The sequence below is a fragment of the Candoia aspera genome, chromosome 6 (assembly GCF_035149785.1).
Source record: "Candoia aspera isolate rCanAsp1 chromosome 6, rCanAsp1.hap2, whole genome shotgun sequence".
Classification (NCBI taxonomy): domain Eukaryota; kingdom Metazoa; phylum Chordata; class Lepidosauria; order Squamata; family Boidae; genus Candoia; species Candoia aspera.
Genome location: NC_086158.1, coordinates 39,130,915 through 39,149,139, shown reverse-complemented (window position 1 = coordinate 39,149,139; position 18,225 = coordinate 39,130,915). Strand labels below are relative to the sequence as shown.

The following is an 18,225-nucleotide window of genomic DNA, read 5'->3' as shown; positions in this document are numbered from 1 at the left end:
GCAAGATAAAAGGCTCAATTTTGGAGTGCAAGGTTACCTGCACCCAGGACATAATACCTATGATCCAGGATTGATGAAGCCAGTGGATGGACTCAATTTCTATCTGGCCCCTGACAGTTTTGCAATAGGCCATGTAAATCACTCTTCGGTGATGAGGTAAAAGTATTAGATGAATTGGTGGGATATGACAACAAAAAAGAACTAGAGGAAAGTGCATGCCTCAGCTATGATCAAAGAACAGTTCCCAAGGAGCAGTGAAGTGATTTAGAGCAGATTTTCATTCCTTTAGATGAAGGGATGCTTGAAGGCATCGCTTTAATGAAACACTGCCCTGAAATACCTAAGTTTTTCTTAGTCTGCATTTTTAGCTCTATGCTTCAGACTATCAGAAGTCATTTTTACCTGCACAGTCATGGGCATCAATGGCTATTAGCCTTGATGGCAGTGTGTCTGCCTCTGGAGACCACCTTCCGGGAGCCTAGTGGGCTTAGTTATGCAGCTGGTGGGCCATTATGAGAACAGACTAGTGGAATAGATGGGCCAGAGGTCCTATCCAGCAGGGCACTTCTTAGGTATTTACAACAGCCATTGATGTGCTGAGTTCATACTTACGAGGGACTTCTGTCAACACTGGGACGAGGCCACATTTTCCTGCAGTGTAGATATGCCCTCCATCCAAGGTCATGGCATCAGCTTCTCTCTTCTGCAAAGAGAAATGTATTTTCTAGCAGCAAACACATTTCCTAATGTGGATCTTTACATGACAAAGACAAACCATGGCTCAGCAGTGATCCCCAAGGTTTAAAGAAAAAAAATATTGAGTGGGAAAAAAACTACCAACATTTGGAATAACCAATCTTGGCTGAACACACTCTATGGTACAGAGTGGAGATTGACCACTAAGGAAACAAAAGTGAAAATCAAGGGCAGGAAAACAGAATAAAGTATCTTAAAAAAGGGCCTATCCAGCAGGCCAGAATTAAGCAAAAGCACAGTCAGTGCTGCCTGTTATAATATCCATATTTTCAAAACTAGAAGAATTAAAAATGGATCATCATCCTCTTTGTTTCCCTCTGTTCAGTCTTCTGGTTTGTAGAACTACAGCTATAACAGCAGTGCCCCCATATTTTTCCCCAAAGGAGTAGAGAAAAATTATCACAGAAGAGTCAGGGTAAATCCAAAGTTTTCAGGATCTTAGTCAATAGAAATCAAACTATAGAAATTCCAAAATTTCCCAAAATCTCTATAGAAATCCTAAATGCAACATAGTGGAAGGAATAATATCAAACAATATTGACCTAACTGAACAGAGGGACAAAGGGACATACTATCTCATTCTCTGGATGGACCTTTTCTGGTTCACCTGGAGATTTAAATATCCCAGGGACCAACGATATCACTGAAGAAATAAAATAAAATATAAAGAAGACAGTTTATACTTCCAATCAAAAATAAAATAAAGGGTGAAAAATAATGGAGAAAAAGCTCCAGATGGAGGAGATAAAATTTAAACAGACCAACAAGTATGTTCCCTGGGCACAGAATGGTACTGGCCATTGGGGGCAGAGATAGCACAGTGGATATAGAGGGAAATCCTGAACAGAAGCACCAGCTGTCCTCATACTAGTACTCTCCTAACTATTTCAGTCACTCCCATCTTAAGAAAATGGGGATTATAATTCAACATATCTGCAGGACCCCAGGTTGGGAAATGCAGTACTACACACTCAACGTGTTGTTGCAGAGGCTTCTTGCCCAGAACAAAAGACTCATACCATGGGATTCCATGGGTGTATTAAATTAACATGATCTAGCAAAATCACAAGCCTGCTTGTTTATTTTACTAGGGCCTTCTTCATGGATTGTACCCTGTACCCTGTTTTTTCTAACTTTTTTAGACTAAAGTACAAATCTGGCCTCAGTCACTATTTCCAAGTGAAAAGGTACAGTGGAAACCTCAAGCACTTACCATGATCTTAGCAATGCAGTTTTCAGTAGTTTCTGCAACAGCACACTCAATGACACCATTGCTCTGTCCGCTCCACAAATCACACTTTTTCTGCTCAGCCTTGCCCACTGCACACCATACAATTTTTTTCAGTGTATCAGGATCTGGAGATCTCTCTAAAGAAGAAGAAAATACCTCAGTTAACCAAGCATTCAGATTCCTCATAATGCTGCAAATTAATTGCTGGTTGGCAGAGACCACTGATGTAAGAACCACTGCAAGCTTCAGTGTACAAACTCCACTCTGTTTGAGTCTAAACTGTCTTGATTGCTATAAGGAAAGTCAGCAAGACATAGAATTAATGGGGAAAAGAACACGAAAAATGTCCTTTACACTGTATAACATTTGGATTGCTTTTGTTCTAGAACATCATTAAACAAGATATATACTTAAAGGGTCATTTGGCCATTTTAATAATGGCAATAGCAGGAAAATAGTAGAAATTACATTTACATGATCCAATTTAAACATACCCGCACTAAGAAAAACTTTAGACCTTGTTATTGTATGCTCAAGATTTACATAGTTAGCCATTTTATTTAGCATGGAAAGGTTTCAGCTCTAGCTCCCAGATAACCTAAAATGGGCTACCTGGGAGCTGGGGGTAAAACATTTGTACCTCGAAAAATGATAACCCTAAACTTAAAAAAAAAAAAAATCTCAGAAATTAAAATAGGTATTTGGAAAAAGAAAAAAAATGTGCTTATATACTGTATGTGCATTTTAATGCTTTAACCATGTATTTATAAATTTAACGTCACTATGTGTGTTTGTGTATGAATATATAATACCTGCATACATATGTACTATATATGTGTGTGTACAAATGCATCCTCTCACACCCAGAGAGAGCAGGGGAATGGGAGGACATGGTGGCCTGCTCTCAAGACTGGATGTTTTGGAAACTGTTGCCAAAGTGTCTCAGTCTGGATAGGATTTTCTTAAGGCAGCTTAGAGGTAAGCCAGCATGAGCACAGGAAAATTAAATGGCGCTTCATTTAATTTTCACTGGTATGTCTCTGTAATCAAACTAGCATTCAGTGTTTACAAAAACTTCTTCCACCTACCTGGAGCTCATCCCACATGATGCCACAAAAAATATGGACTGTGATTTATTGCCTGTAACAGTTTTTCCTCATGATCTTCAAGAAGGAAAAATCCTGGTCCTCACCTGTCTTTTGCCCCTGCCCCCCGAATCGCATATGGTTTGATATTATTGCCCTTTTTATTACTTCAGTGCTACCCTCAGCTAGCCAAACAGTGTAAAACATAGCTCTTAGCTACAAACCCTGTTATTACACTGATGTAGCCAAAGCAAAAAGTTTTCTACTTTGACATTTTCCCCATCATATAGATTTTAGAAGCAGTCAACAAATTGTATTGCAATTAAGCTAGTATTGCTGTTAGTGAGTAAACCAAATGTTACTGTTTTCTAATGCCTTTTTTTTTAATGCCTGGTGCTCGTCACTGTGACTCCATAATGCATGACAACTCCTGCCTTGCTTACCTCTTCTAAGATTCTGTATTGAAGCATAGAATCTGGCACCCACGTAAAGTTGAGCATCCATTAGTTCAGGCACTGGAACAAGGCTGACAGCACTGTCCTTAAACAGGAGGTCTTTGCCGGAGTCAAGAGGAGAGCCAAAAAGTTGGCATGTTGCTTGTCCTTGCTTGGCCTGTTCCTAAAGTAACAGAAAAATGAATCAAAAAAGAATGAGCTGAGATGGAAATACACAAATGAATAAAATATTTATATTATTTACTCAATTTATATAGCTACCCATCTCACTTTTACATGACTCTAGGCAGCTTTACAATAAAACAAATAAAAACAAAAAAATTCATAATATAAAACAAAAATAAAAACACATAGCATCCAGGCATGATCTAACTTATCATCCATACAACCAGGAGACAGGCTCTAACCCACACCCAGGGTTCCAGGCTCAAGCACAAAGCCAAGTTTTCGAGGCCTTACGAAAGGCCAACAGGGACAGGGCCAATCTGATCTCAGGGGGAATGATGCTCCAAAAGGCGGGTGCCATGGCAGAAAAGGCTCTCCTTCTGGGCCTTGTCAGCCGACATTCCCCAGCTGACGGGACCTGGAGCATGCTCTTCCTGCCAGATCGGAGAGGATGGGTAGAAACAATTGGGGAGAGACAGTCCTGTAAGTAACCTGGTCCTAAGCCATGAAAGGCTTTAAAAGTGACAACCAGCACCTTGAATTGTGCCCGGAAGCACACTGGAAGCCAGTGCAGCTTGTAGAGCAGTGGTATCACATGTGCTGAGTACCTGGCACCAGTAACTGCCTGCATTGCCACATTTTGCACCAGTTGAAGCTTCTGAATACTCTTCAAGGGCAGCCCCACGTAAAGTGCATTGCAGTAGTCCAATCTGGAGGTCACAAGGGCATGAGTGACCATGAGCAAAGCCCCCCTTTGAGAAGCAGGAGAGAAATTAGGGACAACAAAGTGTCCTGAATAATGGAACTGGAGAATAATGGAGAAACTCAGGAGCTAGGTTGCAGATAGGAAGTTTGGGAGAAGACTACCGCAGTCTGAATAAACCCAGAATTAAATTCAGAACTTTTTCTAAACCAGAGCCTGCAAATGAAACAGGAAAGAGAATGATAGCAGTTCTGGTTTTATCTTAACCAAAATATTCTCTGACTCCCCCCTTCCTCCTTGTATATAGTTCTATTCCAATTCTCTTCACTCAGGTGATTTATAGAATAAATGGAAGACTTTTTAAACCATGGAACACTATGGCTCACAGTACCAGGCCAGGTACTGCCCAGAGTCATTATAATTCGAGTTGGTTGGTAAAGAACTAGGACAAATAAATAAATAAATAAATTTAAAAGAATGTATTTCTTTGTTCTCTGCTTTTTAAAATCAACTTCTTTATAGTATGCAGATTAGTGAAGACTGTTGGCATTTTTTTTCTGCTCTTGGCTACCATGGTAATTAAGTACTTCTTTAAGCATCGGCCAGGTAAAGAGGTTGAATTTAATTGTCCTCAGTTTAGGTGTTAATAGCCGCATTGCCTGAGGGGAAGGCAGCTTGCAGGACTTTTGTTTAGTTTTCTTTTAGCCTTGCAGCCAGTAAGCAGCTGTCTGAGAGAGCTCTCTCCTCTCTGAGAGCATGTGTGATTGCACAAGCCTGTAAATATGTTTTTGTGCTTTCTGTAAATAAATTTATTTTTATAGAAATGCCTGGTGTGTGATTTTTCTGATCTCTCTGGGCCAAATGCTTTCCAGCACTCTGCAAGAAAGACAACTTTATTTGTAACATTTTCTTTTCTTGTTAACATTTTCCTACTGGTAGCTTTTATATATTAGTCTTCTTTTAAAAGGTAAAGGTTTCCCTTGACGTAAAGTCCAGTCGTGTCCGACTCTAGGGGGCGGTGCTCATCTCTGTTTCAAAGCCTTGGAGCCGGCGTTGTCCATAGGACACTTCCGGGTCATGTGGCCAGCATGACTCACGGAACGCCGTTACCTTCCCGCCGAAGCGGTACCAATTAATCTACTCACATTTGCATGTTTTTCGAACTGCTTGGTGTGCAGAAGCTGGGACGAGCAACGGGAGCTCACCCCGCCGCGCGTGATATTTATCTTTGATCTCTGTTTTATAAAAAAGAAAGACTTGATATATACCAATGCATTAAAGAGGAGTACACGGATTTCATCTGCCTGGCCATCCACGGGTCGTGCCACCACAGCATGAGCTGACACTTCAGCCCAAAAACAGCTTTCATAGTGGTCAATGGATTTTGCGGAGTCATCAAGACAAAGTAACTGGTACTTGTTTTTTTCTTCTGGACTGAGAGCTGTGAGGAATAAAACGCAACAGTGAATGTAAGAAAGCAAAGTAGGCCCCATTATGTTGTGGTTGTTGGTGCTGTTGGTGCTGTTGTTATTTTTTAAATGTATATGGCACTCAACTTATTTAATAACAAATTATTTAAAAGGTGAAGAACAAGTACAATGAAAAAGACAGGAAACAACCTAGGTGAAAAGGAGATTTTAGTCATCCTCACCAAAGGCCTGGGTGAACAGCCAGGTCTTCAGACTCCTTTGAAACACCAACAGGGTAAGGACCATTCAGATCTGTGGGGGGACCTCATTCCTTCTCTGCAACAGAGAAGGCGTGCTTCTGGGGTCCCAATAGATGGCATTGCTTAATTGAGGGAACCCAGAGTGCACCAAACCTGCCAGATTGAATCAGCTGGACAAATACTATGGGAGACAGGCGGTCCCTCAAGTAATTCCCTATGCCATGTAGGGCTTTATAGGTAATAGCCAGCACCTGAATGTCACCTGGCAACCAGTGCAGCTTGCTAAGCAGAGGTGTTACATCACTGTTCACACCGCTGCATTCTGAGCCAGTTGAAGCTTCTAGGTGGTCTTCAAGGGCAGCCCCATGTACAGCATGTTGCAGTAGTCAATCTGTCAGGTACTCAGGGCATGAGTGACTGTCTGAAGGACCCCTGATCTAGGAAAGAGTGCAACTGGCTCACCACATGAAGCTGTGCAAAGGCCTTCCTGGCCACAGCTGATACCTGCTCATTCCTGGCTGTGAGTCCAGGAAGACCCCCAAGTTGTACACCACCCTTGAATGGGGAAGTGCCATCCCATCCAAGGTCAGAGATGAAGTATCTCCAGATCTGGGTGGCCCAAACACCCACAGCCACTTGGCCTTGGTAGGATTGAGTCAGAGACTGTTCCTCTCCATCCAAACCTTCACAACCTCCATGCACTGGAACAGAACCTTAGCCACCTCAGCAAAACAATCCAAGGCTGCCCATTCCAGGCAGTGACTAGGGCCTCAGCTGAACCACCCACCAGATCCTCAGGGAAAACCCCAAGCTCTCTTGAACTCCACTAGGTCCATCAATTGCCTGGGGTGGGCCAATCAAACAGGCCCTGTCTCCTTTGCGTATTCAATGCAATACCAATTTTTCTTTCTCAATTGCAGACCATCATAAAATATCATAAACTGGTTTTGAAATCCCTGTTTCAAACCAATTTGTCACATATTCTTGGAAGATGGGCTGTTGTTCAGGAAATACATGCCTAAAGCTTCCTTGGTTGCAAGCAAGTATAATAACTCATAACATTATTTCCACATTTAATGTGCTTGGTACCCTTTGCTTAAAAGCATGTGTAGTGCTATTAGATGTATAGAATTCACAGATCTACAAAGAAAGATGATAAATATAAGTACATCCCAAGCTCTCTCTGGAACCACTCTAGAAAACTAGAGTTGAGGATTCAGTAGATGAATAGTTGATAAAATGAAATCCACTTGCAAAGAGTCATAAATATGAGCACTTTATGGCACTTAAATTGATAGGTTAGCTTTTTCCCAAATCCATACCTAGTGCTGCTGCATCATTCACAAAAGCCACGTCTCCACCTCCGGATTTCAGACACCTTATTAAAAAAAAAACAGAGGATAAAATATTAGGAATATGGGGGTGGGGTGGGGGTTAAGTATTATATTTCTTGCATATTGTATGATGCTTTCGCTAACCTTTCTGCTTTTTCAACAGAACAGAAGCAAGCTACCCAAATGGAGCATATGGATATCCAGGCCCAACAAGACACTGGCTTAGGGCACCAAAGTTTAGAGTGTGCCAACCCATGCCCCTCCTTCCAAAAACAGAGGCTATTCTAAAAATACAAATCTTCACATCAGTGTGGCCTAGGGGCACCATATATCCTCGAGCTGGCACTGCAGATATCATAGTTCAATTATTGTTTATTGCCAACAGAATGAATAAATATGAACTGAATAAAGAACTTAACATCTTTTACAGGAAATGAGTAGTGAGAATACAGAAGAATAATTAAGGCAGGAGTAACACAACTGATTTCTCTCTAGTTAGGCAATTTGTCCATCTGGCTCAATAGAGTCACTTGTTGAGATGGGCAGCTATAGAAATTAAATTTAATTAATTAATTAATATTGTCCAAACAGACTGGCAGCAGCTCTTGGGCAAAACCCTTTGCCATCAATGAAGACTGAAAACCAAAATTGTGCCTAGCTGAAGAACCTGAAACTTTTGGTAAGTAAGGCAAAAGATGAACTACTGACTTACCTTGTTACAGAAAAAGGGATATCCTGGAAGAGATGGATAAAAGGCACAGAGAACATGTATGTTCCAAAAGATTCACTATAGCTAACATATAAAGTAGAGTACAAAGTACAGCCATCCACCCTTGTAATTTGCATCATAAAGCTCATTTATATGTGGCTTTGGGGTCTTTAACATCTTTCCTCATGGCTGCACTTCTGCGGAAAAGGGTTTGTAAAACCAGGGTGGGATGAGATTCTGCATATTACAGCATCTGAGGGATACTGATTTTGCCCCTGCCTCATTTTATGATCTTCTGTTTTGCCTTTGTTTCTTTGGAAATATCCTATCACAGTGCTTTGTTTTTTAATTATTAATTAAGCAATCCTTCAATCCTTTCTTCCTCCTGCCCTGAAGTGCCATTTCTCTGTTTGCTGTGCACAGCAAATGCAGTCCGGTTTTGTCAAGTGGCCTGTGTGCAGGTGCTGCAGAATTCGGTTCCCAATGGGAGTAAGAGCAGCTGGAGATTTCTCTGGATTGGGGGGGAGGGAGGGGGAGGCCTTACCAGAGCTGATTCACCAGCTCCTTCCCTCATCTGAAAGAAATGGCTGATGTGAAAAAGTAACTGTTAGAAGAACTGACAGAAGCAGAAGCAAAGCATTTGAAAGTGTCTGATTCTGAGCATCTATTTAAGCTCTACGCTAGTTCATTACTAAGATGTTCGGGGTATACCCAAAGTCAGGTTCCATTTGCCAATCACAGTATGTTTTATTAACTGACTTTTTTTCCAGAGAAAATGTTAATGCACTTAGGAATGCTCAAAAGTCATGTGTCAAATGACTAAGGAAGCGTTTAGAAGAAAATAGCAACCAATTCAAACATTTGATGTAATTTATATAACTTATCTATGGGACCTGACTCTTGGTATACCCTTTATATTACAAAACTTAATTCAATTTACAAATGTCTCTCCTTCCAAGGAAATCATGTAGCTGCAATCATAAGGAGTTGAGCTTAAGTCACTAAGATAATTGTATGCACAATGTTGGAAGAATAACGAAATCCCCACAGAGGAGGAATGGATTGTGAAAATGTCAGAATTTGCAGAAATGGCAAACTGACTTCTTTGGTCAGAGAAAAACAACAACAAAAACTTTTCTGAAAGACTGGAAACCTTATATGGAGTTTTTGCTGAACGAAGAAAGAAATGAAATGATAATTTATGGATTTGAAAATTAAGAAAGTTGTGGAGTAAATGAGGAGCTGAAGGGACTTGTGTAACATCTAAGAGGGAGGTGGGGCAATAAGGTTGTAACTATCTGTTGAAAAGAAGGTGGGATGTCATTTATATATTTCTTAACCTTAGGGGTTTCTTTCTTTCTTTTTCATTTCCTGCACTTTCTTATTTCTTTCTCTCTTTTTCTTTCGAATTGTCTTTTATTCTATGAAAAAAAATCTTAATAAATATAAATTTAAAAAAGGAGGTTAGCTTAACTCGAGGGCATGTTTACCTTATAAAAGATATTTTGGAAGTAGTTATGGAAGCATTATAGAAGTTGTTTACCACTGCTTATGTGAAAAAGCATGTGCACTTACTCTAAGGCTCCTGCATATCCAGCATAGGGGTCATTCCAGTCACATTTTCCAATGCATAAACGGCATAGATTCGGTTCATCTTTGACACCTGGGACGCAACAGGCTGAGAAAAAACTCGCTACAACTATAAAAGGAAATCAGATGGGTAAGTAATTGACAGTCATTTATCATTAAATCGCATTCTCCAAGTTTGTTTCAGAATTGGATTGATCATACTGTGCCTCACATGGCTCCTTGAAGTCTTAATATATTCAAGGGTGACGGGGCACCTTTCTTCCAACAGGAAGCAGTTGGAAAACAAAATCGAAACGGAAGACTCAAGGTTTCCCTGTGATGTCAAAGAATTTGCTGGATCACAAATCTCATTCATATGTTAATTATGGGCAGCCTAACTATGTGTATTAATGTGTATCAAATATTGTTTTATATCTGGAATATTTCAGCTGTGGTTATATGGGAAGAATATATGGAGAAGCAAAAAAAAAACGAAGAAATATTATTGACATAAATATAAACACATATACACATCACACCGTTTTCTTTTGGAGTAAGCATCTTGTGTAGAGCACAGTAAAGGAGTAATAAATAATACACCAAAGAAAATAAATAAGAAAGAAAAAGAAAAGAAAATGTATATAAAACTAGTTCATACCATTCACTCACCCTCTCCATATAACCATATCGTTCTATCCTTGCAAACCCTTTCCTTGCTTTACCACACTCACAACCGCTTCATATTTTGCTTTTTGTCTTCGGGAATTCTAGAGATTATAGATAAACCCTCTTCAACTTCATGATACCAGCTGTGACAATTCACATAGACTGCATACATTTTTAAGCTTTAATGATGCCAGTCATTGATTATTCTCTGGTATCCTGACTATCCTTTCCTGTTCTGCTTTTCTGATACATAAGACAGATCAGAAAGTGATCATTTGCCCTTATTGATTACTATTTCTGCATTCTCAGTTCCTCTGAAGTATAATTTATTTCAGACAATTCTGTCCAGGATAAATAATGTCTTAAATGAAGAATTAGCCATACTGAGAAGCATTTTGCAATTTCATAAATTTAAGCATTTATTATGCTTTCTCCAAAATTGTTTCCATTAAGAATTCCCAGCTAAGTACAGTTGGTAAGTTTCAGAGGAACTATTCAAAGAAGGATTGATTTCATTAGGAATGCAGGCTTATGATATAAGCTTGCAAAAACTTCAACTAGAGTTAAAGAGAATAACTCTAAAACGTCAGTTCAACTTTTGATAAAATTCTATTCTTGATATGAGCACTTGCTAAAAGCCAAGAAACTCTGCTATTACAAGGAATAATGGAGAGAGATGGATTTCCACATTATACAGAAAAATGATGGGGGGTTTGGTGTTATTTGACACACATGCATACAATCCCACCATAGTTCCTCATATTCCACACTGAGATACAATTCCAATCTTTCTTGTCCATCTACAGTAGTACCCAACATGAATTAATCCAAAAATATCCACTTCCGAAATTAGTCTTATTTCCAGAGTGGTCTGTACCCTCAGCCCAAAACTGCTGATTGAAGCTGTGACTCTAGGGAAACCTCCTGCGGTTTGTGAAGTTAATATTCATCGATCATCCCTGTACTTTTTTTCCCCAGAAATTGATCATATCTGTTCTATCTATATCAGTTTGAAATAAAGTATTATATGCCAAAGCAAGGGACATGAGCCCTCCAATTATTGCACAATTAATCTATTGGACTATCTTCCAATGTATCCTCCATATCTTCTAAACAAGTTGGAGAACTGGGCAGATTCTGTGAATCTCTACCACCCAGGGCAAGCAGACTAGGAGAGATCATAGTGCGGTGGACCACTGTATCACCCTGAAGGCCTTGATGCAAAAATACTAATGGCCATATTTTGCATTTATGCCTCATCATCCTTTGATTCAATTGATAGATTTAGATTGTGGGAAAACATTGAGAGAACCAATATCAATAGATAGCATCAAGTTATTGATCGAATTGCATTCAATCAATTGATTGAATTGGATTCAGACTCATAGGTAAGGTAAGAATGGGCTGAGCAGGGTCTTTATTTAACTGAACATTAATAAAGTGAGAAATCAAACAGGGCTGTTTCCTGCCTCCCTTCCTGTTCAGTTTTTATATTAATGATATTGTTTCAGTCATGGAGCCAAAATTACTCCCCCCAACTTAATAGGAGTAAAGGTATCATAAAGTCCAAATTAATAATTTAAGGAAAATCCTAGATTCTCCACAGGACAAATAAGTGGACAAATATGCTGTCCTATATTGTGCAAATATATAACTTGTCCTCTCTAATGGAATTTAAATCTTGGTATAGTCATGTGATAACTTTGGATAGTTATTTATATAGCTATAATTTTATTTACAGTAAATTAATTTAGTTTTTTTTCCTTTTGCCTGATGTTTTGTGCATTAGGTATTATGCCTTTATTATAATCTATGGTTACTAGAATAAACTTTATTTACTAAATCTGCCCTCTAAACTCAAAATACTACTCCAACAAGATTTTAATATGACCGTATTTATACTGAAGTTTGTTGATTTTGCTACAATTTGGTTACTCTTAAAAGTTTTAAGTAGATCTGATTAACATGACTCAGATCTCCCAGTAGCCACTGAACTACATACAGTAGATCACTATAGGACTTGGGCTGTAGTGGACTCTCTCTGAGGCCAACCCACAATTGCTGTTGTAAAGATAAAATATACATTGTCCTAAGTTCCCAGAGAGGTATACATATGATGGAGGGAGGGAGGAAGAGATCTTTTCTTACCTCTTTCTACAGGTTCTGTTTGTGTTCCATCCCACGTTAGTATTTTCTTATCCAGAAGAGTTCCTACTGGGATATTCCAGCCTGCAGATCTCCCCAAACCAGTATGACAACTTTTCTTCCCTTGGAGGTCTTTAAGTAAAGTAATAGTTCCTGTCTTTACAACAGCAACAGCACGATAACTAGTAGTACTTTCTGAAAGGAGAGAAGGGAAAATCAAATATAGATCCATAGTGTAACAGTAAAGAGTATTTCTGCTTCTCCTTATAGCTATAGCTTCTGGCTATTTCCAACAGATCATGTGAATTCAGTTCATGTAACATTTTCTATCATAGAGGAAACAGCTGGCAATATTAAGCATACATTTATGACTGGGACTGCCAATGTACTTCTGTTATAATTGCTTGTAATGTTAATAGGCTGAAACTATTTGTATAAATGAATTAAATAAATTAAAGACCAAAACACCCATAATTGTGTTAAGGTGAAATTGAATACAGCAAATGTAAAACAAGGAGACTGTATCTGAAAAAGGAGGAAGGCCAAGCCTTTTCTTTTGATCAGTCCAGAGGACTTCACCAGTTGGGGGCTGTGTTAAATGTGGTGCAGAGAGAACATCAGGCCACCACCGTGACAAAAGCAGAGAAAGGAGCTGAAATTTTGAAAGGGGATTTCTTAAGCTGGCTTAGTTTCCAAAGGTTCGTGCTCAAGAGTCCGGCAGCTTAAGGCTGCAGAGCAGAAAAACCCTGAGCAAGTGAAATCATCCTACTGCTGCATCCTTGAATCGCAGATCTAGATCTGATCCTCTGATACATCTGGAGCCTCCAGGAGTCAGTACCAAGAAAGGGCATTAACTTAGCACTAGAGCAGTGTTTCTCGAACTTGACAACTTTAAGATGTTGGTTGGGGAATTCTGGGAGTTGATGCCCACACATCTTAAAATGGCCAAGTTTGTTTGTTTTCTATCCTGCATTTATTATTTTTTATAAATAACTCAAGACGGTGAACATGCCAAATACTCCTTCCTCCTCCTATTTTCCCCACAACAACAACCCTGTGAGGTGAAACACTGGACTAGAGCATAAACTCAGCATGCACCAAATCCCCAAATCCAGTCCCTGATGGCTTCATTTGAGTGAATCTCCAAGTAGATTCTTCATGGGGAACGACAGCAACCTACATATCCAGTTTCATTCATGTTAGCAATTCTTTTTTTATTTCTTTATCAAAATTGTAAGACTACCCTTCAGTCCAACAAAACTGTGGGTGGCAAACATCAGCAATAATAGAACAAACAAACAAAAATCCAAGTCAAGGCCCTCTCATTAAAAACACAAAACATCTATGCTGCACATCCACACCAGAGCTCCCAAATTAACAGCCTGGCCCTAATGCCTGGGGGAAGAGCCAGGTTTTCATGGCTTTCTGAAAGCCCAGTATGGTCAGAGTTATCCATATCTCTGTGGGGTGGCTGTTCCAAAGGACAGGTATCATGACAGACAAGGGCTCACATAATCACACCCCACCCCCAGCAGCCATTGAATGAATCACACAGTCTCTCTGCATTTTCAGGTTAATCCTATTCAAATTTACCTTTTGAACCTTTCATATGAACTTCAGCTACAATAGGCTTTAGATTGTGAGGGCTCAGGCCTGCTTCTGCAATATGACCAGCATCTAAGGTGATAGCATCTGCCTCTGAGTTCTAAAAAACATAAGAGTAGAAAAATAAAGAGACAATATTTCTGTGACATAAATATGTCATGAATATGTCCTTGTTTTTTACTAGAATATCTCCTTGTTTTTTACTAGATATAACCCTCCAGTTATATCTCCTTGTTTTTTACTAGAACTGGAAATTAACATGACTTTCTTTTCTTTCACAAACATGTTTGCCATGAAGAGTGATAGAGCTATCTTGAACTGACCACTGGGCCTAAAGATCAGTTGATAGCCTCATGGGATTATTAAGTTGCAATCTGGCCAAATCAGGGGAATCCACAGAGGGGATCAAGAAAGTCAAGATGGTGGCCACAACTGTGTGATTGAAGCCTGGACCCATCATTACACGTTGCGGGAAGGGAAGGGAAGGGAAGGGAAGGGGGATTCAATCGCATGGTCATGGCTGCCTTTTGACTTTTTTTGACAACCCCCTGCAGATCCCCTGTGGCCAACTATTTATTGATCTAATAATTAAAACATGTAAGCAGTGAATGGCTGGTCCTGAAATATGAAAATCCAATAAATGTACAAAAACTATTTTATATTGATTCCATCATTTCAGGCAACGTCAGCTTTCCCATCATCCAGGCAAATTCCAAACTCTGCTTCCATGTATCATTGTATTTTCTACTTGCTCCTCTTTTTACCTCCATCCAGAACCTTTCAAATCAATCATCCTTTGCAAGGATTAGGTTTCCTTGAACAATGAACTCAGGGAAGTTCCCCACCTCTCCTATCCAGCTTTCATTGGTCACTTACTTTAATAGCCCTTATGCAGTCATGGTAATCAGTCTTCCTCACACAATTCAGTACTGGCAAATCCTTGGATTGCTGAGGGGCAAAGCACTCCTGCTGCAGCCTTATGCATTTTGCCTGCTCTTCATTGGATATTGTGCACCATCTTACCGAAGAAGTTGCAAGACACAGAGCTATGGAAAGAATAAAAAAGGGACAAATGATGTTAATATCACAGACATTAAACAATGATTGATCACACTGTCTAACTGAAGCTTTTTTCCCCACATTTAAATTACTTATGAAATTAGATTAAAAGAATTACTGACTGCAGTGGACTAAGTTCATTTTTATTGGCTGTAGGGGTGATGCTTTGCACATCATAGAGAAGAATTGAACAGAGGCTCCATCACCTGTTATTCACAATCTGTTTTTATATGCAAGTTTAGATATACTACTAATTTTGTAGAACAGAGAAGCAGCACAGATTTTGTATGTAGAAAGTGTATCTTTTCAGGTTTCCAAAAGGTAGAGTCATCTGTTTGCAGATTTGTCAGCCATCAATCCTAAAATCCAGTCAAAATCCAATTTTAATTTAAGATCATGTAGGAAGAGCAGACACAGAGTAAGAAAGTTAATAAATGAAATTACCTAGAAATAAGATTGTGGAAACTGCATATCGGAATGGCTAACAAATTACAATTACATTCTTATTATATGAAGAATTTGTAATCTCTCAGTGATTAGCATACTAAATGATAGGAAAAAATTGCACTATTTAGCAATACATTATAGATCAATTACTGAGAAAATTTTTATATTTTGCAAAATAGCTTAGAAATTGTCTTTTGGGCTTCAAGAAGGGATATGAAACAAAGCCATTTAAATGCAATTAAGATTAAAGAACGACTTATAAACTTTCCAAACAATAAAACTGGCTAAACATTAAAAAACAACAAATGTTGAACAGAACAGGAACGTTCTTGTTATCCCACAGAAGCTAATCAGTGAAGAGGATAATCTAAACGCCTTAGAGAAGAAGGTACTTAATCCTGGTGCTGCTACCGAAAAGGCTGGGTCCACCTTTCCATCATCTCAATTCTTTCATGGGTGGGACATATAACAGGGCCTCATACCAAGTTCTATGGCAGGTGCATATGTAAGAATATGGCTTTTTCAGTATATCTTGGACCCGCACAATTTAGGACTTTATATTAAGAAACAGTATACTAAAACTGGACCCAGAAATGCATTTGATGCCTGTTCAACTGATACAGGATAAGTGTAAAATAATCTATAAAGTGTACACCAAAAGACAATCTAACTGCACTGTTTTGTACCAGCTTTATCTAATGACCATCAAAGCCTCTGCTTTATCATGTCAGGCTTTTACCTGCTACTTAATCAAGTTATCAATTCTGGATTTTTTCTAACCTTTCTGGTATCCCTTAAATATAGGCACCACTGCTGCATGATCTCTTCTACCAGCTTCATACAGAACTTTAAAAGCAAATAGCTTTTTTTGCAAATCACTACTGATTGGGCTGAGAAAGTCCTCATTCTGAAATTTAGGAAAGCCACTGCCAAGTAGATCAACCTTCCCAAATGCCTGCCTTCCAGGTGTGTTGCACAACAAATCCCATCATTTTCAGTCCTCAAGGTCACATTACAAATTAAATATAATAGGTTTCCCAGACCCAGGTTTACTCTGTAATCCTGTGTATGAGAAAGGAGAGAACAATAGCAGGGACTAATTGTCATGAGAAGAGTGTCTATTCAATTCCATACCTGCCTCTTCTACCTGTATTTTGTTCTAATCTCACTGGAAAAGAAGTCAGAAGGTATTTGCAGGGACAATTTAGTTGGCAGAGGAATAATTAATCAACCTATCTCTTATTCACCACTTCTCTCCTGTAGTTTTCTTTTAGGTTGCAATCACGTTGCCTTGGAAATATTTCTTAAAGTGTCATCTCACCCTAATTGTCCTTGATCAAAGCACATGTCTTCATAGTTAATGATATAATATTGCACCCTTCTCCATCAAAATAGTATTCTTTTAGCTTCTTCTCTTGGCTCTGAACTCACTTCTAAATAATTAATGTATGTAATAATTATCCATTTCCGCTTGTAAGAAACTGTAGCCCCAAGTTCAGCATGTGCTTAAACTGAAGCTTAAATCTTTTTAGTTGAAGTTGGCAGAATTCTTGGACTTGGACTAAAAAACCCAAGCTAAAAAAGAAATTTCTGAGAGTTGTTTTTTTTAAAGTTTTGCCGTTTTCTAGCTCTTCAAAAATAAATACCTGAAACAAGGTAGTTGGTGTAGTATAGTAGGTAAGGTGCTAGACTTACATGAGGGAGATCTATATTTAGGTCCTCATATGACCATGGAGTTTGCTGACTTTACACTAGTCTTTTTCTCAGCCAAACCTACCTTCAGGGTTGGGGAAAAGATAAAAGTAAGGAAGACCCCATATATTACAACCTGAGTTCTCAGAAGAAATGGTGTAAAATAAATGCAATAAAAAGAGAAAGAAATACCCTAGTTAAGGGTTTTCCTTTTGAAAAGTAGTGCAGAAGTTGTCCCTCTAATCACATCACACAATTCTGATGCTGGAGTTGTTACTATCACCTGCATTCACTTACCCAGCAGCCCAAAGGACAGTGTGGCTTGGAGGGCAAGTTTCATTTTTTCCCCCTCTGGTGGCTTCCAGGCAAGGTGTTACAGAGCTGTCAGTCACAGACTGCTCCCGCAGCATCTGTGAAGGCTGTTGACTCAGCTGCCTTGCCTTTTTATAGAGAGCCTGGACTCTGCGGGGTTAGCAGAAACAGTGACCCAACGGTGCTTGTCCTTCCTTGTTTCCCAATAGTGCCTCTCTCCCCCTCTATCTCACCAGCCCATACCAGGGAGAATCTCATGTTGGCACTGAATTCACAGCATGCCAGCAGGGGTAGAAAAAGGGGAAATTGTTCAAGAAGCTTCAGTTGGGAAATTCCCTCATTGTTTAAATCTTTCCTTTACCTGAAGTCCAATTCTATGAACAAGGACACATTCTGCCACTTCCATCATTGCAATGCCAACCCATGTGCCTGTTGAAGCTGTGACTAAATTTTGTCTACTTATGCAACAGTTCCACTTTGTTAAAAGTCAGAGATTTAATTTCTATAGAAATAAGACTATACCCTAAATGTAATATCCATTATTGATGGCTTTCTGTTAGAGGTCCTCAATGTAGATCTTGAATTGAGCAGAGGGTTGAAAGTCAAGGAACCCCTCCCTCCCT

At 39.2% G+C, this 18,225-nt stretch overlaps 1 protein-coding gene across 2 annotated transcripts in view; it reads right to left on the bottom strand.

Moving 5' to 3' along the window:
* TF (transferrin) overlaps positions 1–17,721 on the bottom strand; it is a 28,768-nt gene extending 11,047 nt beyond the window's left edge. Inside the window, exons 1-10 of one of the 2 annotated variants that reach the window (XM_063306792.1) lie at positions 17,588–17,721; positions 14,969–15,138; positions 14,081–14,192; positions 12,491–12,682; positions 9,683–9,806; positions 7,387–7,442; positions 5,664–5,836; positions 3,501–3,690; positions 1,970–2,112; positions 613–703 (exon numbers count right to left, since the gene is read on the bottom strand). In XM_063306792.1, coding sequence (XP_063162862.1) covers positions 613–703; positions 1,970–2,112; positions 3,501–3,690; positions 5,664–5,836; positions 7,387–7,442; positions 9,683–9,806; positions 12,491–12,682; positions 14,081–14,192; positions 14,969–15,138; positions 17,588–17,630 — 1,294 coding nt within the window. In that variant the 5' untranslated portion in view covers positions 17,631–17,721. Of the gene's footprint in view, positions 1–612; positions 704–1,969; positions 2,125–3,500; positions 3,691–5,663; positions 5,837–7,386; positions 7,443–9,682; positions 9,807–12,490; positions 12,683–14,080; positions 14,193–14,968; positions 15,139–17,587 lie in introns of both variants that reach the window. The other variant, XM_063306793.1, reaches the window with a different exon arrangement.
* Positions 17,722–18,225: the final 504 nt, after the last annotated feature.